Here is a 26,541-nt window from a genome sequence, read left to right on the forward strand (position 1 = left end):
AAAATGTATGATCGTAATATTATAATATTATATACAGTGGGCATCATCTCACTGAATGACTAGTGTGCAGATATTGATTCATAAAGTCCCTATCATTTCAGGTACCTGTACATATAGCAAATGTAAAACCTGATTTTAGCCATATTCAGCCAAAGTGCGGCTCGCTGGACAACGTACGTTATTCTCCCCTGGTTGGAAATGTGAGTCTCTTCCTTACTTTTAAAACTCATACTTTATTTGACAGTCAAATTCTATGTACGTACAGGTGCAACGTCCAGAATTCCGTAAACCGGAATTGTCCGAAAACTGGTCATTTTGGCGAGGAGCGGCGGGCAGCGAAGTCCAAAATCCAGCACGGATTCGGTTCGCGGCGACGTCCGAAATCCAGCAAAAAATGAAATCCGGCACGGATTCGGTCCCAAGGATTCCAGATTTCAGACTAATGATTTACTTGTCTGAAATCTAGAAAAACTCAAAAACAGGCATTGACTCTGTCCCGAGGATTCCGGATTTCAGACGTTGCACCTGTGTGTGTGTGTGTGTGTATATATATATATTGCTTGCTTGCCTTTTTGATTAAAAAATAATGCCTGTTTTCTTTGTATCATTACATACTTCGCAGTGACATCTCGTTGCATTATTTGACTTTTAAAAAACAATATATGGGTGCTCATGTATTTTATATAGTCCACTTTGAATATAGCTATGTTTAAATCACATTTGGATTGTTTTTTTTTAAAGAAGCAGAAGAGGGTTTGCTGTGCAATCAACATTTACAGAACCAATACTAGGAAAGGGTGGTTTTATTTTACAAGCAGTAATTAACAACTTTTATCTGATTTTGTAATTTCAGCTCTTTACTCATACCCACTACCTGTTAGATGCATAATTCTCATTCATTTCACTATCAGTAGATTGGGTCACAAAATTCAGCTCCTTAGCATCCATTTTATCGGTGTTATGAGTGCCATTTTGGCTCCAAATTGGTGGATGCAGCACACATGCTCACTTCTGGTGTAAGTTGCGCCAGATGCCATATTGGTGAGGGCGTTAATGCGCGAGAGCAGTGAACATCCGCTGGACAAATGTAATTAGTAACGCTGATTTGACGCCATTGCTGCCATTTTGGTGCTCAATGCTCTTAAGCTCGCACAGCTGAACACGTGGTCAGCAGCAGGAAGGACTCACTAACAGCGTATTTAAAGGGATCCTCAACTAATTACTGGTTAGATGCTGATTTATTGCTACTGGCTGTTGCTGCAATTGTACTAGTGTTTGATGATTTTTAGAGTTCTTTAAAATCGCTAAAGTCTACAGTGAGTGGTGTGGCAGCTGCTGAAGGATTTCTCCTGGCTTGAAGGCTTCTACACTAGCCACTTGCTTCCCCTTGTAGTCGACATTCCCCTTGGACTACAGCATGATTGGGAGAATGAGCAAAGGTGACACAGGAACAGGCCAAGCTGCTAGAAGATGGAGGAAGAGGGGTAGAAGGGCTCTCAGCAAGAGGCCATATCCGCCAAGGGAGCAATTCTCCTGCCTGAACCTCAGCGAGGAACCGTGTGTCAGACATCTGCGCTTCACTGACATCCCCACTGAAATCTGCAACCTGCTGGAGACATAACTGAAACCTCAGGGCAGAGCAAGAACTGCATTGCCAGTGACTGTGAAGGTGACCATGGCCATGAACTTTTACAGGCTGGAGCTGGAGACATTTGCAACATCTTGCAGTTTGCCATCCACTGTTACATAAGGGAGGTCACTAAGACTCTCTATTCCAAGAGAACTGATTGCATTTCATTCTCTCTTACTAGAGCGCAGCAGGCAGAGCGAGCACATGGCTTCGCGAGGATTGCAGGCTTCCCCATGGTGCAGGATGCCATTGGCTGTCTGCTTTGCGAGCACCACATGTCAACTTAGATGTACGGCAACCAAAAGTTGTTGTGTGACCACACGCAATGAATCATGCAGGTCACTGCCCGGTATCCTGACTGCAGTCATGATGCCTTCATTCTATGGCAGTCCGCTGTGCCATCTGCATTTGAGCCACCAAGACAAACCAGAGGGTGGCTGCTGGGAGAAAAGGGCTGTCCATTGATGGCATGGCTCATGACTCCGGTACGGAACCCATGCACACATGGGCAGCATGCACACATCGGGCCCAAATTTCAGCTCGAGTTGCTCCTATTTTTTTGGAGCAACTAGTTTAGTATGGAGTATCTTAGAAATTGCAGTTCTCAGCATTTAGTTTGCTCCAATTCTAGTTAGTTAGAATAGTTTTGTTTTAGTAGTTTTTTTTTCAAAAGGAGGCGTTACCAGCCACTTACGCCTTCTTTGCAAGTTTAGACAGCGAAAAGTTACTCCAAACTAAATTAGAATGGAGTAAGTGTCGATTTTTGTACGCTCAGAAAAACCTTGCCTATATTTTAGGAATTAGGCGCAGGGAGCGAGATATGGGAGTGGGGGGAAGGGAGGGGAAGTTAGGGGACTTCACAAAGCATTAAATACTTCACTTGTACCAATAAAGAGCCATCATCAATAATAAATGATAAATAAATCAATAAATAAAAAATGTAATTTTCCTACTTCTCCATTGAAGCAGCGGCAGCAGGCACCGAGCTACGATCTTTTGGCCGTTCGGCCAGGGGATAGGGGCGGCATTGAAAACACCGGGAGGGTGATGTCCAAAGAGCCCGGCCACAGTGCAGAGCCCCAGTATGCAGGCAGCAAAGTGTGCTGTGATCTTTCAGCCGTTCGGCCAGGGGATGGGACGGCATTGAAAACACCGGGACGGTGAGCACACACGCAGGCAGCAGGCACCGAGCTGCGATCTTTCGGCTGTTCGGCCAGGAGATAGGGGAGGCCTGAAAAACACCGGGAGGGAGAGCCAGTCAGCACGCACCTTTGAAAGTTTAATTTTTACTTCAAGTAGGGTGCTGCATTATCAACACCACGGATTGTGTAATGGTTCTCCAGTAATTCGCTGCATTGGAGAGAATTGATTAGAGCTCACCACACCAGGAACGTCAAGCCCATAGGCTAATGGGCAGGAGGCCTTACCCACGTCGACAATATTGAGTCAGGCATTCGTACCTGGACATGAGCGAGGCTGATTGTGTCAAAAGGCTGTGTTTCCGCAGAGAAGTTGTCATTGAGATCTGTGATATGCTGAGAGCAGATTTACAGCCGAGAAGCAGAACGGTGACTGCCTTGTCTGTTGAAGTGAAGGTTACAGCTGTACTTTCCTTCTATGCCTCGGGATCGTTTCAAGCTACAACTGGAGATGTGTGCGCCATCTCTCAACGTGCAATACATGCCTGCGTTCAGCAGGTCACGGCTGCACTGTATGCGCGGAGGAATGACTTCATCAAGTTCCCAATGACCGGCCAAGCAATGCATGACAGGGCTGTGGGGTTCTCAAAGATTGCTGGCTTCCCAAAGGTACAGGGCTGCATTGATTGTACCCACATCGCCTTGCGAGCACCTGTAGAGGATGCCGAACAGTTCAGGAATAGAAAAGGCTTCCACTCCATTAATGTGCAGCTCGTGTGTGACGACAAGCAGCGCATCATGTCGGTCGATGCAAGATACCCTGACAGCACCCATGATGCGTTCATCCTACGCAACAGCTTTATATCTGACATGTTTCAGCAGCAGCCAGAAGGGCAGAGCTGGCTGTTGGGAGACAAAGGGTACAGCCTCGCCACCTGGCTCATGACGCCCCTACGCGTAACACGGACGGAAGCTGACCATCAATATAACATGTTGCATATTGCGACGTGCAGCATCATAGAGAGGACCATTGGCATCTTGAAACAGCGTTTCCGATGCCTGGACCATTCCGGAGGCCACTTGCAATACTCCCCTGAGATTGTCGGTCAGTTCACTGTTGTGTGCTGCATGTTGCATAACTTAGCCATCATGAGTCAGCAGGAATTGGTAGTGGAACCAGAAGACCCACATGAGGGGAGAGTGCCTGATGATAGTAATTTGGAAGAGCAGGATGAGGATGATGAAGACGATCAGGAAAGCATGCAAGTGCCTGATGTCGGAGCACAACATCGGAGGAGGGCCGTCCATTATGCTCCTTTAACGATTGCTCGAGCCCTGCGCCAGCAGCTCATCCGTGAACACTTCAATTACTGATGCCTGAGGGCTCAGCGACAACTGTTCCGCATAGACATGTTTATTTTTTGGAGTTGTTCCTATGTTGTGTTGTTTTAATGGAACATGATTCAGTTTTAATGTAAAAATATTTTATTGAAAAGTTCACAATGTACTGCACGTTAGTGTAATTAAATATTTGTTGTATCAAACTTTACTTTAATATGACTCTTTAAGATCACTTATCAACCCTAAGATCACTTATAAACTTGTAAAGTTACAAAACTTATAAAACAATTTCAATGTGAAAAATCTTAAACTCTTAAGATCACTGAAACTTCAAGATCACTTTTTGCACTAGGTGCAAAATTAAATAACTTACAAAATGTGAGAACATTTACACTCTAAGATCACTTAAAAACCCTAAGATCACTTATAAGTTGTAAAGTACAAAACAATTTCACTTTGAAAAAAGTTACTATAGTTACATCAAGAACAAGAACAAAAGCAGGAAAGAAAGGCTGCAACCATCTCTCATCCACATCGATGAATGTTCACTTCTTTATGGGTGTGTAATTTGATTGGCTGGGCTGTGTGCCCTTATTGCAGCAGCTACCTCACCCAGGCCCTCCCTGATGGCCTGTGCCGTCACTTGCATGCCCTCCCTGACGGCCTGTGCCATCGCTTGCACTCCCTCTGACATTCCCTCCCTCATTTCTGTTGTGTTCAGAATAAATCCACAGGACTATATCACAAGCTCAAATTGTTGTGACCTTGGTCTCTTTATTCAGACTCTAGAGTGAGGAAGCAGCATGGTGAGTCACCTTTTATACCTGCTTGCCCCAAGGTGCACAGGTGACCCTTAGGTCTCCCACAGGTGTGCCCCCTGGTGGCAAGACTTACATTTGGGTCAGGTCAACATACATACATAACATCACTCCCCGCCCCCCCCCCCCCCAAAGTCTTATTGTGCAAGTTATTTGCAAGTTGAGGCGATGTGGCGCCTCGCGCCCCCGGGTCGATTGCCTGGGTTGAAGTCTTGACATGGTGGGTTCGTCCTTGTGGTTGACGGCGAAGTTGATCGTGTTGGTGGGTCGCTGGGGCCAGGTCCTTATGGTGTGGTTCTGGTCATCTGCCATTCGCAGTTTGGTCTCGTCCCACTGCTTTACTCGTTGACCCGGTACATGGTTTCGCAATCAAACATTCCGTTTTCATCACATACACTTCCGTTTTCATCACATACACTCCATTCCCCCCCCTTGGCTAATGCGGTGCTAGTGGCCCGACTGGGGCTGTGAACATGGTCTACATCACTTATACTGATGTCGCGTGGAGGGACCGTGCACTTATGGTGCATTCTCTGCTGATGGCATGCGGAAGGCTAGGTTCTGAGTGATTCGGTCTGGTGATTGCGTAACACCCAAGATGGCCGAGTCTGTGAGGAGCCTACCATGGCACGCGTGGTGCTGGGTTTAGTGATTTGGGCGCTGACCCTGAGTCTGGCAAGCCCAGGATTGCCGTAATGGCCTTAAGACTTTTGGTGGTGGCGGGAGGCCTAGTGGTCCCTGTGGACATTGGGCCGTAGTATAGGGGCCCCGGACCACCGACTGTGTGTAGCCGCCCCTGCCTTGCTTTCAAACGTTGGGATGGGTCTATCGTCTTTTAGAAGGATAGTTGCCACATCTCGTCTAGCAGTTCACCTTTGGCAGACGGTAACGTGGGATCCTGGCTGGTCCAGGTCCTAAGCTGAGGTGCCGTTACGGTTGACCTCTCGCTTTCTAGCACTTCCACGACCGTGAGTGGGTCTGCAGGCTGCGCCGTTTCCAACTCTGGGGTGGGCAATGTTGGCCAACTGAGAGCATGGGTGCTGCTCTCTGTGCCTGGCCTGCGGCGGATCATGTTACAGTGCAGACAGTGTTGGACATTCCCGAAACAATGCATCTATAATGGTGCCTCTGCTCTCCCAAGCTTGTGGGATGAGCAGCTTGTCTGACTTGAGCATGTATTGGAACACTCTTTGATATGTCTCTTTAGTCCCGCGAACATGGGTTGCTGCTTTGTTTAACTTATTTGATAAATGTTCAATCATTTGGGGCTCGCCCAATACTTTTGCTTGCTGCACAACACTCTCAACCCCATGCGGTAACATCTCACTTGCTACGGATGCTTTGTTAGATACATGTACAACTGGTTGAGGTTCGCCTGCTACTTTGGCTTGCTGTACAACACACCCGACCCCGTGTGATAACACATCACTTGTTACAGGTACTTTGTCAGATACATATATGACTGGTTGGTGTTCGCCCGCTACTTTGGCTTCTTGTACGATACCCCCAACCCCATACAATGGTGCATCATTGGCCGCGAAGAACCGCTCGCACGGGTTACATGATGCACACAATATATTTGAGCATGGTGGGTTCATGACCTTCACCGCAGCTGCCCCTTTACCTTTGCCCCGAACCCAGTCGTCTTCCTTGCTGGGTGGCACATTCCTCCGTTCCGTTGCGGCGACCTTCTGTGGTCTGGATGCTCTCTCGTCCCGTGGTCTGAACGCTCTCTCGTCCCGTGGTCTGGACGTGCTCTCATCCCGTGATTTGGACGCACCTTCGTCCCGTGGTCTGGACGTCTTCTCGTACCGCGGTCTGGACGCCCTCTCGTCCGTGTCCGTGATGCTGACTGCCGTGGTCTTCCTCCCCAGGTATTTTGCCTCTGACATCGGGAAGGCGCATTTGGATCATTTCGGCCGGTGTGCCACTCCGCATGGTCAACCTGGAGCCTCTTCCATCATCGCGAAGAGGTCGTCCGCTTCGGGTGGTGGATATCGCGCCTGCCCGGTTGAACTTTACCTCCTTGTTGTTGTGATGAGCGGCCTGCCTCGGGGATCTGCAAATGGATCTGCACTTCGACGCCTGGTTCAGCTGGAAGAGGGGGTTTGCTTGGCCTTTGGGAAAGGGAGGCATCGTTCGCCGGAGAGAGTGCGCAGAGGTCTTCCCAGTTCCATCGAATCTTCCCCATCTACCTCCTGCCAATCAGCATTGGCCCATCACTTGAAACAATCCACAGTGGTAATTCGTACACTGCTGCCTCATGGAATACTCTTATGGCCGCACTACCAATAACTGGTATCGGTTCCTTGGTGTAGGTGCGCAGCTTTGCCTGAATCGGGATCAGCTTGGGTTTCTTGACTTCATCGCTCCACAGCCTCTCGAAAGCCTTCTGGCTCATGACTGATTGACTCGCCCCCCGTGTCTAGTTCCATAGAGACGGGAGTGCAGTTAAGTTCAACTTTTAACATTATCGGAGGGCTTTTGGTGGTGAAGGTGTTATCCCATATTCTTCCTCTTCATCCTCAGGTTCAATTGCCTCTCCTACTCGTTCATCGTGATCCTCGCTGGATCGGTCGTCCTCTCCTGACTCTGCCACATGGTGGGTCAGAGATCGTTTGCACATTCGCTGGAGGTGCCCCATTGTTCCACAGCCCTTGCACACATAGGGCTTGAATTGACATTGATGAGCTCTATGGCTGCCCCCACAGCGCCAATATGGTGCTAATGGATATGCATTCACACCCCACGGTGGACTCTGAGTCACCCTAGGCCTAGGTCTGGTCTCTGCACCCGTGTGGGCACTGCCCTGTGCAGTTCTGCCTGCTGCATACATTATTTTGCACATGGTGCTCGCCTGTGAGCTTCGATTCTGTTAAGATAAATGTTTCGTGTTATCGCTCGTGGATATGAAGGCTTGGGCTATCGTGATGGCCTTGCTCAGATTTAGGGATTCAGCAGACAGCAGTTTGCGAAGGATGACCTCGTGGCCAATTCCAAGCATGAAAAAGTTCCGTAACATTTCCCCCAAGGATCCTGCAAATTCGCACTGCAAGGCGTCTTAGGTCAGCGACAAAACTCGCCACGTTCTAGTCCTCTGAGCGACGGTGTGTGTAAAAGCGTTAACCGGCCATCAGGATGCTCTCCTTTGGCTTGAGATGTTCCTTAGCCAGTGTACACAACTCTGCATAAGATATGTCCGTTATTTTGACTGGTGCCAGCAAGTTTTTTAGGAGGCCATATACGGCGAGGAGAATCGCCCTGCGCTTGGCCTCTGTCTCAGCTTTGTCCAATTCGTTGGCCACAAAGTACTGGTCGAGGTGCTCAACAAAGGCTTCCCAATCATCATCCTCAACAAATCTCTCAAGAAAACCAATGGCAGCCATTACCACGTGAAAATTTGTGATCCTTTACTCGTCACCAATTTGTTATGTTCAGAATAAATCCACAGGACTATATCGCAAGCTCAAACTGTTGTGATCTTGGTCTCTTTATTCAGACTCGAGAGTAAGGAAGCAGCATGGTGAGTCACCTTTTGTACCTGCTTGCCTCAGGGTGCACAGGTGACCCTTGGGTCTCCCACAGGTGTGTCCCCTGGTGGCAAGTCTTATATTTGGGTCGGGTCAACATACATACATAACAATTTCCCGTGTCATTACTGCTATTTCTCCCGTCAGTACCGTTACCTCTTCACCCCCTGCACTGACGCTGCCCACGAGTGATCGGGTAAGGTCATTGCTCTCCACACCCATTGCCACAACCTGACCCACATCTGTTGCACACTGCATCTCAGGAGAGCGTGTTTCCAATCTCCTTCTCCTCTGTCTGGGTCTGCCTCGCAGCACCACTCCAGTGGGAGGCGCAGGCTGGGACGGTGGGACCCTGGGTCTTGCTGCCGGCACCACTCCAGTGGGAGGCACAGGCTGGGATGGTGGGGCCCTGGATCTTGCATGCGGCACCACTCCAGTGGGAGGCGCAGGCTGGGACGGTGGGGCACTTGGTGTAAAATGTTGCATTACACCACCACCATCACCAGCACCACTGGGACCCGCAACATCGGAATCTGTGAAACCATAGAATGTTGGACCCCCACCAGCACCACTGGGACCCGCATTGTCGGAATCTGTGAAACCATAGAATGTCGGACCAGAACCTATGCAAGTGTTTGAAACACTGATGTTCGTTGATGTGGGCTGATGCATATTATTTTCAAATGTCTCCCCTGAAGACATTTCAGTCAACCCCTGCATCCACTATTGGTCTGGATCGTCTGCATTTGGTTCTTCTGTATCTTCAGGATCTTCAAGATTGGCATCATCTTCTGCAAAATATAACAGAACAGTCAAATGGTTAGCAGCACAGGAGAGGGCAGGATGGGTGGCATGAGTAGGCTCACACATAGGCCAGGCAGCAGGTTGATTTGAAGGGCCACGATACATATGGTCACATTTACAATTGAGATTCCATTGAAAAATGAAAATATTACTTACACTAACTACTTGACCAAGGTCGTGCCATTTCTTTTTACACTGACTTCCAGATCTCCTGGTATGCACCACTGCGCAGTAATCTTCTGCAACTAGGTTCCAGCATTTCTTCATTTCTTTTGTGCGACCTCTGTTGCTGGTATCCAGCTCCTGCCATCTCTGCTCAATGACATTCACTAGTGTATCCACTTCCTCATGCAAGAAATTCTTCGCTCTTGGTGGACGTTGTTCCATTGCTGCATTGAATTGACACTCAGTGATTTTTCAAAACACAAAGTCCTTATTTTGCATGCACCTATGCAGCACTTATTCTGGAAGTTTAGCAGCAACAAACAGCACTCACTGATTCTAGCAGCTGATTTCTTCCACAGTTTTGCTACCAGCACTCCTTCAGGCACAAAAAGTCACACAGAGGCTTTGCACAGCTCCACACACCCAAAAATCACTTTTCTGCATGTCCCTTTAAAGATGGCCGGTTGCCAATGTTTGTGTGCCATTGCGCATGCGCGCACACTCCAACGCGCATGCGCAATGCTGCCGGCACAGAAACTGACGCTTGGCCCTAGCCCCGCACCCCCTCCCGCCGGCAGTGCTTGGTCAGAACACGTTCGCTCCGCCCCCAGCAGCTCCTGCTGTGCCGCGCTGAGCTGCAAACGGGCCTATAGATATCGGAGAATCATGAGGTAAGTATTTGGTGCTTTTTGAGTTCTAGAAATTAGGCGGGCCTCTCCGAGGTACGCCGTTCTACCGCGGATCCGAAACTTGGGCCCATCATAGCGGAGCAGGCTCGAGGAGCCAAATGGCCTACTCCTGCTCCTATTTCTTATGTTTCTTATGAAAGCCATGCTGCCACACAAAATGTAGACCATAGTTGTGCAGAAACAACTCTTCTGCTGTCTGGACTGCTCTGGAGGAGCCCTTCAGTACTCAACAGAGCACATGTAAAGATTCGTGGTGGTCGGCTGAATGCTGCACAACCTTGCCATTATGAGGGCACAGCCGTTGTTACCAGCTAAAGGGCAATCAGCTGAGGAGCAAGCAGAGCAGAAGGGAGGGAGGAGGCGACCTAGACAGCTTCTTTCTGACTGGGCTGTACATGAATGACCCATCTGACTGCGATACCAGTAAACACAACCCCAGCTCCCCAATCACCAACACTCCCACACCTTACCTTCCCTCTGTCACTGACCATCATAGCTTCTACTTGGTCACATGCAAAAATAAACACCAGCATAAAATAAACATTCCAAACCAAATTTACAAATCAAATCATGCCATGTTGCATACAGACGGCAACTAATCACCCGTCTGCATTCCTTAATTGCCTGCCTTCCGTGTGCCTTTGCCTGTTCTAGTGCTCCTACGCAGTGCTACCCCAGTGGCTGCAGCATGGCTGGTGAAAGGCTGCTCCTTCAGTGGGGGAGACAGCAGAAGGCCTTGGAGGACAACTTTGAGCAGCTCTGGGCCGAGAAGGCCCAGCTTCGGATTGCTCCATGTCGGGATGAGCGGCAGCAGTCTGGGCTGGCTGGCTGACTGGCAACAGCAAGGGCACTGGCAGAGTGGCAGTGGTTGGAGGATGAATGCTGTCATCCTGAGAGAGGACAGCAGGTTCATGCTCCGCAGAACCACTGCCAGTCCCCTGCGGCGTGCCTCAGCAATCGTAGTAATCTGTTGGATGAAAGATTGCTGGCGTGTTGTGACCCCCTACAAGCCCCTTTGAACACTGGTACCCGCAGCCACAGTGGCAGCAAGCTGACGTTGCATGACAGAAGTCTGAGCTTCTACTGCGCCACCCAGATGTTGCTTGTGCTGCAAAGGAAGCTGAGACATCGGCTATCAGATGCTGCATCATGGTTGGGTCTGCAAGTGTGCGAATGGATTTGGCCACCACCTCCATGCTGGAATGGATGGGCTCCAAGCTCTGCACAAAGCCCAATGCCAAGTTGGTGCCAGACTCCTCCATTCTCCTTGGCATTGCACGCAGGCTTTCTGGCAGGCCTGCCAATGCACCAGGCATTTCATTGTGTACACCCATCAGCCTTCTCCTGTAGCCCGCCCCATCAAAGTGCTCATCTGAGTCCTCTGCAGCAGAACTCGAGTGCAGCCTCGCCCTCTGGCGAGCTGGCACCTGTGCTACCCTTGTCACCTGCCCTGGCTGCAGGCCACTCGTGCCCAGTGTCTCACTTTGTTCAAATCTCACCTCTAAGCTATCCTCTAAATTACACGCTGTGTCAGTATCTGAGCTGGTGACTGCGAGTGTGAAATCGAGTGACAGTGTTTCTTCTTCATCACTGTCTTCCTGCTCTTCCACTGGTTGCTCTCCCACCACTGTATAGCCAGGTTGCAGTTCTTGGGTATCTGAAAGGAGAAAGGCACAAGGATAGATTTGTGGTGCGAGGGCAGGGTTTAGCAAGAGGTGCATACTTACACCATCTGCAGCTTATAACTCACAAGAGATTGTGGGATGAGAGAAGGAGCATTAGGTATGAGGATCCCATCATCTTCGATGGTTTCAGTCCCGCCGCTGGCCATGGCTTCAGCAAAGCACAACCCAATGATGGCGAGCATAGTCTCCTCCACTGGGGTAAGGACATGCAGCAGTGTCTGTCCTCCGCTACTTAGCTCCTGCTACCTCCAGTTATGTGCTACCTTGTCCTGCCAGAGAGAGGGAGTGTCACTGAGTGTGGTGCAATTTGTTTGGGTGATGTGGCTGTCATGGTTAAATAGCTGGCAGTATATGCAATCTGTGAGGCTTGCAGCAGTGCTAATTGAGGGTTATTTGAAGCTATGAATGTTGGGTATGAGTCCTGATTGATAGAGAATGTTGTTATATGGGATATGGTGCATTGAGCAGCTGCTGAGCCGAGTGGTGCTGTTGGTGGGATATGGTATTTGAAGATACATTCACTGACCTTCACCACCCGTGTGAGATCATTGAATTTTTTCGGCATTGCATCTAGGTCCTCGCGGCTTGACTCCTGGCATTGAGCGCAACGGCTAGCTCACTGCCTTTACAAAATTTGTCTGGAGGGCCATCTCTCCTCCTCTCCACCTCCTCCACCAAGGCTTCCAGTTCAGCGTCGGAAAATCTTGGAACCCATTCTTTCCCGTTTTATTTTTTGTCTTCTTCCAGGTCAAAGGGCTCAAATTTTGCCCACCCGTTTTTTCGGCGCACTCACCAGAGATGCGCCGACATCTTAGGCTGAAAATGGTGCCAAAAAGATCTCCCTGGATTCTGGCCGCTCTGTTGACTCTCCCGGGGCTTGGCGTGGCATGGCCATTGGATTGGGGGGTGGAGCTAGGACCCTGCGCGTGAAAGAATGCCAGCAGCGGTCCGCATGCGCATTAGAACGTTTGCGCATGCGCAATGGCTTCTGCCGATGATGATGATGATGATGCGTGCTGCAGCGTGGGACCTGATGCATCCCACCCCTATTCCGGGCCGAGTGGTCTGCCGCACAGTAACGAGAGAAGCCTGCCTTCTTTTAAAGCACTTGCTTCTTTTGTTAGCTGCCTGCATTTTTGCCACTTTATGTTAATATTCTACATACAACTTGAAGACTTGAGGACATTGCCATGCAAAGGTTCAGGTAGAATTGTCTATTTTGAAATCCATCTCAAAAGTTTGATCGGCGGGGGGAGTGTTTTGATCCCGGGGGGGAGGGGAGAGGTAGAAACATAGAAACATAGAAAATAGGTGCAGGAGTAGGCCATTCGGCCCTTCGAGCCTGCACCGCCATTCAATGAGTTCATGGCTGAACATGCAACTTCAGTACCCCATTCCTGCTTTCTCGCCATGCCCCTTGATCCCCTTAGTAGTAAGGACTACATCTAACTCTCTCCTGAATACATCTAATGAAGTGGCCTCAAAAACTCTCCGTGGCAGAGAATCCCACAGGCCCACCACTCCCTGGGTGAAGAAGCCTGTCCTCATCTCGGTCCCAAATGGCATACCCCCCATCCTTAGACTGCTCTGGACCTCCCCAACATTAATAAGAACATAAGAATTAGGAACAGGAGTAGGCCATCCAGCCCCCCGAGCCCGCCCCGCCACCCAACAAGACCGCGGCCGGAGCCCCACCCACCCGCCCGCTCCCCACAACCCCCAACTCCCCCACCGGCCAAAAATCCATCCATCTGTGACCCGAACACACCTAACGAGCCAGCCCCAACCGCCTCCCCGGGCAGAGAACTCCACAGATCCACAACCCCCCCGGGAGAAGAAACCCCCTCCCAACCCGACCCCAAATCGGCTCCCCCGCATCCCGAGGCCGCGCCCCCCCAGCTCCAGCCCCCCCGACCAGCGAAAACAACCCCTCCGCCTCCACCCCGTCCATCCCCCCCCCATCACTCCAAATATTTCCACAAGATCACCCCACATCCCTCCGAACTCCAACAAGCAAAGACCCAGTCCACTCAATCCACCACCACAAGGCAACACCCCCCCATCTCCGGAACCAGCCCAGCGAATAGTCTCCGCACCCCCCCAAAGCCAGGACCTCCCCCCTCCGCCAAGCAAGGCGACCAAAACTGCACGCAGCACCCCAGGCGCGGCCCCACCAAAACCCCGCACAGTCGCAGCAGAAACCCCCAGCCTCTGCACTCCACCCCTCCCGCAACGAGGCCAACACTCCACCCGCCCTCCCGACCACCTGCCGCACCCGCAAACCAACCTGGTTGGTTATGATAACTGTGTAGCCAGTAATTTTAATGAGCTTACTCAAAACTTTCCTTAACCCTATTGATGAAAATACTTTCTTACATAAGAACATAAGAATTACAAGCAGGAGGTACTTCTATGTTCTATTTGGATATTTTGAAAAAATTATGTAAATATGTTTTGTCTCTTTACTTCTTTTATTTTTGTAGTTTAAGCTTCCATGAATGATTCTGTTGTCTCGTAAATTAACTTTGCGAAGTTTGTCATATGATGTCCTGTATAGCTGTTTGATCCTCTTCACATTCTTTAGTCAAGTCATTAGTCCCTACCTGTGCTGATTTCTTAACTCTCCGCAAGGGTTTTCTGTGCGGCCACAAGTGGCCACATACGCTGGCCTAAGTTAGTTTGGAATAACTATTAGGTGTCCAAAATGGCCTAAATGGCCAAAACGGGCTTGGGTGGCTGCTAACGCCCCCTTTTGAAAAAAACTAAACTAAACTGAAAAAAATCCTAACTAACTCATTTACACTGGCGCAAAATGAATGTGCAAAATGGGGATTTTTAAGATACTCGAGAAAAATCAAGTTGTTCCAAAAAGAAATGTCTTCCACAACAACTTCCAGTACCTGCTCCAGCCACAATGCACCTCCACTTTAAGAGGTGCAAGCTGGCTTTGATTAGTGCAGGCTAGTTTTATGTGGTACTAGCCTCTCATAATTTCAGCATGCAGCCACTCAACAGTGCACTTAGCACTGGCTGCATGCTGCAATCGTGTTAATTATCAGGCAGCACAAAGTTGCCGTGCTGCCTGCATTGGAAGCAATGGACGCAAGTTCATCCCGCATTGCGATCCCTGCACCCTTTTTTGGGCCCTGATCTATTTAGCCCCCCAGATGGGGTAAACGCTTACAATTTTAAAATATTTGCATTAAACAATTTTTATGATCCCGATATCTTGGATCGAACAATTTGATTAGGTGGAATGTACACAAAATAGATTAGAGATGTTTTACACACTGTAAATGTTATAGTTTGGTAGCTCATATTCTTCTTCCCAGTTTCTTTATTAATTCTTCCAGAACTTAAAATATAAATGTTAAGAGCTTAAGAATTTTAGAAAGAGGAGAAAAATATTTTTTACAGATGACCTCAACGGCACATCATGCTCATTTCCTCTTTTCTATAGAAATGCATGTAATTCTCTCTTGAACCTGTTTAAAATGTTTGATTCAGTGATATTCCCTGTTAACCTACTCTATAAATCAATTGCCCTCTGGAGGAAAGTGTTCTCCCCGAGCACTTCTTATTCCTAAACTCTTAATGCTTATGTTGTCCCTCCTGGCATGTGAAGGCTTCATCGTGTGAACAATTTCCTTGGATAAACTTTTATCCATTGCCTTCTTAATCTTGAAAACTTCGATTAAATCAACTCAGTGCTTTTCTCCCCCAAAGAGAAAACACGCATCCTCCGTTTTTTCCTACAAATGTAATTTTATGATACTGGACATTGTTGCTGCTGTTTGTCTCTGTACCTTTGCAAAGACAGTTATATCCTCCTTATATTAGGTGTCTACAAAAGCATAGAGTATTCCAGGTGGAATGTAACAGATGCCTTAAGGGGAAATAATACAGTCTCTTTTGGTTTGCACTATATCGCTGTGCTAATTCAACCCAATAAATTATTTGCCTTTCTTCCTGCAGATTAATGCTGTGCTCATAGTTTCATAGATTTATCCATACAAGCCCTGAATCTTTTTCTCAACCAACACTGTACTAATGTTGCTTTTATACACAATCCCTCTTTTGTTTCCTTGCTCTCATAATAATGCACATTTAATACAGATTGAACTGGATCTGTCATGTACTATTCCACTTACCGAAAATAGTAAATCCTTCTGATTTCATCTGCCTTGGCCCTTAATTTTTTATTATTGCCTACAAATTTGAGACTTTGCTTATGATACCTCCATTCAGTCTGTGTAACTTTAAAATTGCAATTGGCCCAAGCTTGAGCCCTGGGGTAAAATGCTCGCAGAAAAACCTGCCATTACTGATTCCAGAACTGCCATTTTAGGCACTACCTTTCTTAAGGAACAGACTCGTATAGCCAAGAAAGATCTTTATTTTTGAGTTTTTAAATAAAACAAATGTTGCTGCTTCTGTACTTGCTGCAGAATGATTTTAGAATTTTACATTTAGTGATGGGGGCCATGTTCCGTACTATGCCACCTGCCCCTCTTTTGCCATATGGCACATTTGGAGGCAGATGAGGGAAATGACCACAACCTTTCTTGACCACTACAAAAATCTTTCACCCAGCCATCTCGTAAGCCATAAACATCTGTTTCACTATCATGGAGTAAGAAACCCACATCTCCCTGACACGACAACTGCGCCATCTCAGTTGGAATAAAAATGAAGCCTCACGGTCAAACCAGCACCCTTCTCCTATTCCAGCACCATCATTCTTCATACTTACACTAGCTATCACTGATCCTTCACATACAGTTTGATAACATTGTGCCACCTTCTCACCAGTTTCTCAACGTTAAAGTGTAGGGGCTTCTGGTCTTCTGGTTTTGGTGTTGATGCCATCCCATCCATGGCACAATGGCATGCACACTTTCACCAGCCTTTCCTCCTTGATATATGACATAGAAGATGTTACACGAAGCTATTTGTTTCTCCTTTAAATAAAATGTCAGATATAATCATTGGGAATTGTTGCAGTGAAGCAATAGCCACATAAAACATGAAATGCTGTCTCCAATCCTCACCAGACACCATTGTTAAACAGCTAACTTGCACAGTTGTGTTTTTCTACTTATACCATTTCATCTTTAACTCTCTTCTCGCATTTAACATCTGAAATTGTGCTTTGCAGCATTACCAAGTCGTCTTCCTTGTCTCAGCAAGTAACCTTCCAATCAGTGGCAGCATTTCCTCCACTGGTCTCTATTCTTATGAAGTTATTATGTAGCTACAAATTCCGTATGAAAAAAAGCTCATCAACTGACATTGGTATTTAACTACCACTTCTCTGAATTAGTCAATGCCACATCACACAGTCTTTTAATAAATTTTGTTGAGATAAGGTGCTTGGTTGAACAACTATAAAAGCTAGATGACGAACTTTAAATCTGTTGTGACAAAGGAAAGGATGGTTGTATTTTTTTGGTATCAACAAACTAAACCTTCAAACTAATTGTTAAATTTGTTTATGGCCGAGAGGTGATAGTTCTTCTGTCTCCATTGCATATCGATTATCAGGAAATCAGGATCAGGCAACAGAAAACTAGTCTACAAAATATCAACGACATGCAACAAGTCAAGAATGCTGACTTTGTTTTTCAAATTTACTAACCAGATTTAATCCAGCTGGCAAAAATATTAATATCATGAAAATAAAACCATCGTGGTTGGATTCTGTCTGTGTCAGCTGTGGCTCAGTGAGTAGCACACTCGCCTCTGAGTCAGAAAGTTGTGGGTTCAAGTCCCACTCCAGCGACTTGAGCACATAAATCTAGGCTGACACTCCAGTGCAGTACTGAGAGAGTGCTGCACTGTTGGAGATGCCATCTTTCAGATGCGACGTTAAACCAAGGCCCCATCTGCTCTCTCAGGTGGACATAAGAGATACTGTGGCACTATTTCGAAGAAGAGCAGATGAGTTTTCTGGCCAATATTTATACCTCAATCAACATAACAAAAACAGGTTATCTAGCCTTTATCACATTGCTGTTTGTGGGAGTTTGCTGTGCGCAAGTTGGCTGCCGTGTTTCCCATATTACAACAGTGACTACACTCCAAAAGTACTCCGTTGGCTGTAAAGCGCTTTGAGACATCTGGTGTTCATGAAAGATGCTATATAAATGCAAGTCTTTCTTTTATTCTTGATGTCCCAGGCAGAATTTCAAAAGCTAGGGGGTGAAATGCTACAGCAATGCTTGGAAAATAGTACTATTTTTTGGCATAGAGGATTAAATAAACAAGTCCAAATTTTCCGAAGACTCATTTCAGAAATGGGCTAAAATAACATTTACCTTGAATTGTTAAATTACAGCAATCCTAGATGTCCACAAAACATGAGATGTTCTTAACTCTTTCCTCATCATCAGCATTGTCCACTCGTACATAAGATAAAGAACTAAACCACACTATTACTTTGTCTTGTGCTGTTTCTGTTAATACTACTTAATTCTAAATGTTTTTCTACTTGTTTTTTAGCTGTATATAACATCATAACAAGCCAAGTTATTTTTGATTGAAGTATTAATGGAAATTAAATGCATAATTTCCTTTGATTAGTTACTGTTCTTCTCATTTGGTCAGTTGAGCTAAAATACATCTAAGGGACAGGTGTCAGTGGTCTCCCTTCCCTGCTGTTGATCACAGGTTGCTAAAAAGTGAGCTTTCGCCATTACAATGTGGTCCTTAAGCACACGATTTTCTTGAATTTAACAGCATCGAGCAGCTGCAAATGGAGTGCAGATAATGTATTACTTGGTCCAACGACAGAAACATTCTTGTTGAAGCAATGTAGCGGGCTCCCAGCACTGCTATTACCTTGAACAATGCCCACCCTCGGAGGACTTGGCATGGCAACTCTGCAGAGAGTGTGTTGCATTCTGCAGCAGTGTTATCTTGCCATAATCTAAATGAGAAATATGTTAAAAAAAGTAACAATATGGCAAAAATATTCTCAATATTCATTATATTAACCAAACAGAAAGGTAAAGTTACATTTTGATCATGCATTAACCCTTTGAGTACTGAAAGTTGTTGTGCCTTTCAAAAAACAGTAATAAATGATGCAATTTTTCTAACTACATTAATTATCAAGTAAAATTAGAATATAAAGAGCTGCGGGATATTTCTTAAGGATTTTTTTCAATAAACCAAAAGGATTGTAATCTTGTACTTCAAACATTTTACTGCAGTTTTTAAAGAGTTAATTAGTGACATTCTATTGATACAAGATTGTTCTTGTGTTCTTCAGGTGCAAATAGTTACCAAGAAAATAGATGTGAGTCACATCACTTCAAAGTGTGGCTCTTTCGGCAACATACACTATAGACCAGGTACAGTGCACTTACCTGTTACGAATTGTCTGATTTTGAAACGGGCATTGCTATACTGTTTAGTTACAATGTATTTCAAAATATAATCCATTAACTTTGTGTAGGTGGAGGACACATTAGAATTGAAAGTCAGAAACTGGATTTTAAGGAAAAGGCTCAATCCAAGGTTGGCTCGCTTGATAATACACGTCATACTCCAGGAGGTGGACATATAAAGGTAGGAATGGAAATGGGCAACATCATCATCATCATAGGCAGTCCCTCGGAATCGAGGAAAACTGGCTTCCACTCTTAAAATGAGTTCTTTGGTGTCTGAAAATAGATGAGTCACATCACATCAAAGTGTGGCTCTTTCGGCAACATACACTATAGACCAGGTACAGTGCCCTTACATGTTACTAATTGTCTGATTTTGAAACAGGCATTGCTATACTGTTTAGTTACAATGTATTTCAAAATATAATCCATTAACTTTGTGTAAGTGGAGGACACATTAGAATTGAAAGTCAGAAACTGGATTTTAAGGAAAAGGCTCAATCCAAGGTTGGCTCGCTTGATAATACTCGTCATACAGACTCTGTCACAGGTGGAACAGATAGTCGTTGAGGGAAGGGGTGGTTGGGACTGGTTTGCCACACGCTCTTTCCGTTGCCTGCGCTTGATTTCTGCATGCTCTCGGCAATGTGACTCGAGGTGCTCAACGCCCTCCCGGATGCACTTCCTCCACTTAGGGTAGTCTTTGGCCAGAGACTCCCAGGTGTCAGTGGAGACGTTGCACTTTAGCAGGCTGTGAGGGTGTCCTTGTAACGTTTCCTCTGCCCACCTTTGGCTCATTTGCCGTGAAGCAGTTCCAAGTAGAGCGCTTGCTTTGGGAGTCTTGTGTCAGGCATGCGAACAATGTGGCCGTCTCAACAGAGCTGATCAAGTGTGGTCAGTGCTTCAATGCTGAGGATGTTGGCCTGGTCGAGGACACTAATGTTGGTGCGTCTGTCCTCCCAGGGGATTTGTAGGATCTTGCGGAGACATCATTGGTGGTATTTCTCCAGCGACTTGAGATGTCTACTGTACATGGTCCATGTCTCTGAGCTGTACAGGAGGGCGGGTATTACTACAGCACTGTAGACCATGAGCTTGGTGGCAGTTTTGAGGACCTAGTCTTCAAATACTCTTTTCCTCAGGTGGCCGAAGGCAGCACTGGCGCACTGGAGGCAGTGTTGAATTTCATCGTCAATGCCTGCTCTTGTTGATAAGAGGCTCCCAAGGTATGGGAAATGATCCACGTTGTCTAGGGCCGCGCCGTGGATCTTGATGACTAGGGGCCAGTGCTGTGTGGTGAGGACAGGCTGGTGGAGGATCTTTGTCTTACGGATTTTAGCGTAAGGCCCATGCTTTCGTACGCCTCAGTAAATAAGTCGACTATGGGCAACAAAGGTTACAACTCATGACATAGTTCAGTTATCATTTGATTAAACTGATATTTTGTAAAATCTCTTGTACAAAAGCCTAATTTTGTCAACTCCAACCTCGTGTTTTCTTCCTGTTCTCTTCTGTGAGCATGTGGTATGCCATTTCTTCCACTACTTTACATTCACTAGAACATGCTCCAGCCAACCTCTGGGTACATGCCTTTAATAAAGGCATATGCAAAATCAAATAAGCTGCTGGCATGATCAATAGATCATAAGAACATCAGAAATAGGAACAGGAGTAGGCCATACGGCCCCTCGAGCCTGCTCCAGCATTCAATAAGATCATGGCTGATCTGATCATGGACTCAGCTCCACTTCCCTGCCCGCTCCCCATAACCCCTTATCCCCTTATCATTTAATAAACTGTCTATTTCTGTCTTAAATTTATTCAATGTTCCAGCTCCCATAGCTCTCTGAGGCAGCGAATTCCACAGATTTACAACCCTCTGAGAGAAGAAATTTCTCCTCAACTTTGTTTTAAATGGGCAGCCCCTTATTCTAAGATCATGCCCTCTAGTTCTAGTCTCCCCCATCAGTGGAAACATCCTCTCTGCATTCACCTTGTCAAGCCCTCTCATAATCTTATACGTTTCGATAAGATCACCTCTCATTCTTCTGAATTCCAATGAGTAGAGGCCCAACCTACTCAACCTTTCCTCATAAGTCAACCCCCTCATTCCTGGAATCAACCTCGTGAACCTTCTCTGAACTGTCTCCAAAGCAAATGTACCCTTTCGTAAATATGGAAACCAAAACTGCACGCAGTATTCCAGGTGTGGCCTCACCAATAACCTGAATAGCTGTAGCAAGACTTCCCTGCTTTTATACTCCATCTCCTGTGCAATAAAGACCAAGATTCCATTGGCCTTCCTGATCACTTGCTGTACCTGCATATTATCCTTTTGTGTTTCATGCACAGGTACCCCCAGGTCCCGCTGTACTGCAGCACTTTGCAATCTTCATTTAAATAATAACGTGTTCTTTGATTATTTTCTGCCAAAGTATATGACCTCACACTTTCCAACATTATACTCCATCTGCCAAATGTTTGCCCACTTACTTAGCCTGTCTATGTCCTTTTGCAGATTTTTTTGTGTCCTCCTCACACTTTGCTTTTCCTCCCATCTTTGTATCGTTAGCAAATTTGGCTATGTTACACTCAGTCCCTTCTTCTAAGTCGTTAATATATATTGTAAATAGTTGGGGTCCCAATTGCTATGCTCATAATAAAGGATAAAACTGACTACTGTGTACAACAAGCAAGTGTGACCTTAGCTCCTTTAATAAGACTCCAGAGTGCAGGTACCTCGTGGGTGGCCTGCTTACATTGCTCCCAAGGGATGTTGGGATCCCTTGGGACTCCCAACAGGTAGGCCCTCTGGTGGTAGTGTAATACAGGTTACAAGGGGTTAGATACATAATATCACTCCCCCTTGAAGTCAACAGTACACTTATTTACAAGGTGAGACGATCTGGGGCTTTTCGCTCCCTTGTCGATCGTCTTGGTACAAATGCAGGTTTTGGTGAATTGGTTAGTTCTTCACTAGGCTGTTGGGCAGCCGGCCTTGCCGGGCTGCTGGGGATGGTGAATTTGGCTTCGTGGTAAACCATGATGTCAGTTGCCACTTGTGTGTGTGTGTGTTGAAGGGTCAAAGTTGGTGGTGTCTTCTTCGGGTTGTTTGTAGCTGTTGGTGAACCGCACTTTGATTTGTTCCAAATGTTTTCTGTGCGTTTGTCCATTGGCCAATTTGACCTGAAACATGCTACTCCCCTCTTTGGCAGTGACCGTGCCAGTGAGCCATTTGGGACCATTTTCATAATTGAGCAAAAGCACACGATAATTGATCTCAATATTGCGTGACAAATTTGCGCGGTCAATGGTACACACTCAGTTGATGCCGCTTGCCCTCCACGTGATCATGGAGATCAGGGTGGACAAGAGAGAGCCTTGTTTTTAGTGCCCTTTTCATGAGCAGCTTGGCTGGGGGAACCCCGGTGAGTGAGTGGGGTCTGGTGCGGTAGCTGAGCAGCACTCGGGACAACCGGGTCTGCAGGGAGCCTTCCGACACAAGTTTGAAGCTTTGCTTGATGGTCTGAACTGCCCGTTCTGCCTGGTCGTTGGATGCGGGCTTGAACGGAGCAGATGTGACGTGTTTGATCCCATTGCGGGTCATGAATTCCTTGAATTATGCACTTGTGAAGCACGGCCCATTGTCGCTGACTAAGACATCAGGCAAGTCGTGCATGGCAAACATAGCTCGTAGGCTTTCAATGGTGGCCGTGGACGTGCCTACAGACATTATCGCACATTCAATCCATTTTGTCCACGACAACCAAAAACATTTTGCCTAGAAATGGGCCCGCATAGTCCACGTGGATCCTCGACCACGGCTTGGAGGGCCACAAACTTAGCAGTGCCTCTCTGGGTGCATTGCTCAGCTGAGAGCAAGTATTGCACTGGCGCACGCATGACTCAAAATCTGAGTCGATGTCTGGCCACCATACATGGGATCTGGCTATGGCTTTCATCATTATAATGCCTGGGTGGGCGCTGTGAGGTTCACATATGAATGTATCTCTGCCTTTCTTGGGCAAGACCACACGATTGCCCCACAACAGACAGTCCGCCTGCAGGGACATTTCATCTTTGCGCCTGTGGAACGGCTTAATCGCCTCCTGCATCTCCGCTGGGACACTGGACCAGCTCCCACGGAGGACACAGTTTTTTACCAAGGCCAGTAAAGGATCCTGGCAGGTCCAGGTCTTGATCTGACGGGCCGTAACGGGGGACTTTTCATTCTCGAATGTTTCATTGACCATGAACAAGTCCGCTGGCTGTGCCATTTCCACTCCGGTGGTGGGCAATGGGAGCCGACTGAGAGCATCTACGCAATTCTCTGTGCCCGGTCTGTGGCAGATTACATAGTTGTATGCCAACAGCGTGAGCGCCCATCTTTGGATGCGGGCAGAGGCATTGGTGTTAATCCCTTTGCTCTCAGAGAACAGCGATATGAGCGGCTTGTGGTCAGTTTCATGCTCAAACTTGAGGCCAAATAAGAACTGGTGCATTTTTTTTACCCCGTAAACACATGCCAGAGCCTCTTTTTCAATCATGCTGTTGGCCCTTTCGGCCTTGGACAAACTCCTGGACGCATAAGCGACCGGTTGCAAGATCCCCGATTCGTTAGCCTGTTGTAACACACACCTGACCCCATATGACGACGCATCGCAAGCTAACACTAATCATTTACAAGGGTTATATAGTACAAGCAGTTTGTTTGAACACAACAGATTTCTGGCTTTCTTAAAGGCAGCCTCTTGTGAATTCCCCCATACCCAGTCGTCTCCCTTGCGCAGTAGTGCATGTCGGGGTTCTAGCAGGTGCTTAACCCAGGTAGAAAATTACTGAAATAGTTAAGGAGTCAGCAGGAACAACCGGAGCTCCGTCACGTTCTGTGGTCTCTGCGCATTCTTGATGGCCTCTGTCTTGGCGTCGGTGGGTCTGATGCCGTCTGCCGCGATTCTTCTTCCCAAGAACTCGACCTCCTGTGCCAGGAAAACATACTTCGAGCGTTTCAACCTGAGCTCCACGCGATCCAAACGACGAAGAACCTCTTCCAGATTCTTTAAGTGCTCATTGGTGTCCAGATCTGTAACCAGTATGTCGTCCTGGAAAACCATGGTGCGAGGGACCGACTTTAGCAGGCTCTCCATGTTCCGTTGGACGATTGCCACGGCCGACCGAATCCCGAACGGGTACCGGTTATAGATGAACAGACCTTTGTGTGCGTTGATGCAGGTGAGGCCTTTCGAAGACTCCTCCAGCTCCTGAATCATGTAGGCCAAGGTCAGATCCAGCTTGGTGAACATCTTCCCTCCAGCCAGGGTCGCGAATAGGTCGTCTGCCTTGGGCAGCGTGTACTGGTCCTGTCGCGAAAAACGGTTTATCATTACTTTATAGTTCCCACAAATTCTAACCGTACTGTTCTCTTTAAGCACCGGGACAATCTGACTAGCCCACTCATTGAATTCCTCTGGCGCGATGATGCCTTCTCGCTGCAGCCTGTCCAGCTCAATTTCCACTTTCTCACGCATCATGTACGGCACCGCCCATGCATTGTGGTGGATGGGTCGTGTACTGGGAACCAAATGGATCTGCACTTTCACCCCCGAGAAGCTTCCAATGCCTGGCTCGAACAACGACGGGAACTTGCTCAGAACCTGGGCACATGTGGTGTCATCGATGGACGAAAGAGCTCGGATGTCATCCCAGTTCCAGCCAGCTTCTGCCAAACAACGTGGGGCCATTCCCTGGCACGATCCACAGCGAGAGTTCGTGTACTGCTCCATCATAGGAGACTTTTACTTCTGCACTGCCAATTACAGTGATTAGTTCCTTGGTGTAAGTCCTTAGTTTGTTGCTGAGCTTGGGCCTGTGTGCCTTTTTGCACCACAGCCTGTCGAAGGCCTTTTCACTCATTATGGACTGACTTGCACCCGTGTCCAGTTCCATAGATACTGGAATACCATTCAGTTCAACTTTCAACAGTATTGGTGGATATTTTGTAGTGAATGTGTGTACCCCGTACACTTTTGCCTCCTCGGTACGAGTCTCCAATTCAGCCTGATCCACAGTGGATCGATCTTTCTCTGCAACGTGGTGGTTTGCAGGGTTTGCAGCTCGCCTGCACATTTGCTGGAGGTGTCCCATTGTTCTGCAAACGTTGCCGCATAGTACTTAAAGCGGCATTGATGGGGCCGATGATCACCTCCACAACGCCAACAAGGTGTTAACTGCCTCGCATTAATGATTGATGGCAGACTCTGGGTCATCTGAGGTCAGGCTGCAGCAGCCGGCGTGTACGTTCTGCCATGTATATTTCTGCTCGAAACCGACATTACTTTATGCACAGTACTGGCCGAAACTTCTTTGTTCTGCGAATTCTGTTTGGTGTTGTCGCTGGTGGACATAAATGCCTGGGCTATCGTTATGGTTTTATTTAGGTTCGGAGTTTCTACAGTCAATAGTTTGCGAAGGATTGTCTCATGGTCAATGCCCAGTACAAAAAAGTCTCTAAGCATTTGTTCTAGGAATCCCTAAAACTCACAATGTCCTGTGAGTCGCCTTAGTTCGGCGACATAGCTCGCCATGTCTTGGCCCTCCGATCGTTGACACGTATAGAACCGATATCTCGCCATCAAAACGCTTTCCTTAGGATTTAGGTGCTCCCGGACCAGTGTACACAATTCTTCATAGGATTTAGCTGTTGGTTTTACCAGAGCTACGAGATTCTTCATGAGGCCATAGGTTGTTGCCCCACAGACAGTTAGGAGAATCGCCTTCGTTTGGTAGCGTTCTCGTACCCTTTCAGCTCGTTGGCCACGAACTATTAGTAGAGTCTCTCCACGAAGGCCTCCCAATCGTCCCCTTCTGAGAACTTCTCCAGGATACCAACTGTTCTTTGCATTTTCGCGCAGTTCTTCATTACCTCTCGCCAATTGCTATGCTCTTAATAAAGGATGAAACTGAGTAGTGTGTGCAATGAGCAAGTGTGACCTTAGCTCCTTTACTAAGACTCCAGAGTGCAGGTACCTCGTGGGTGGCCTGCTTATATACCGTGCTCCTGAGGGATGCTGGAATCCCTTGGGACTGCAACAGGTAAGCCTTCTGGTGGTAGTGCAATACAGGTTACAAGGGGTTAGATACATACACCAACACTGATCCCTGCGGCACCCCACTAGTTACTGATTGCCAACCAGAGAATGAACCATTTATCCCGACTCTCTGTTTTCTGTTAGTTAGCCAATCCTCTATCCATGCTAATATATTACCCCCAATCCCATGAACTTTTATCTTGTGCAGTAACCTTTTATGTGGCACCTTGTCAAATGCCTTCTGGAAGTCCAAATACACCA

The 26,541-nt window shown here is 47.1% G+C and overlaps 1 protein-coding gene across 1 annotated transcript in view; it reads left to right on the forward strand.

The window, feature by feature from the left end:
• The window catches only part of LOC139259998 (microtubule-associated protein 2-like), a 607,920-nt gene that overhangs the window by 576,652 nt on the left and 4,727 nt on the right, over positions 1-26,541 (forward strand). Inside the window, exons 18-20 of the mRNA XM_070876037.1 lie at positions 102-200; positions 19,075-19,156; positions 19,261-19,373. Coding sequence (XP_070732138.1) covers positions 102-200; positions 19,075-19,156; positions 19,261-19,373 — 294 coding nt within the window. The remainder of the gene's footprint in view (positions 1-101; positions 201-19,074; positions 19,157-19,260; positions 19,374-26,541) is intronic.

The sequence above is a fragment of the Pristiophorus japonicus genome, chromosome 3 (genome assembly GCF_044704955.1).
Source record: "Pristiophorus japonicus isolate sPriJap1 chromosome 3, sPriJap1.hap1, whole genome shotgun sequence".
NCBI classification, from domain to species: domain Eukaryota; kingdom Metazoa; phylum Chordata; class Chondrichthyes; family Pristiophoridae; genus Pristiophorus; species Pristiophorus japonicus.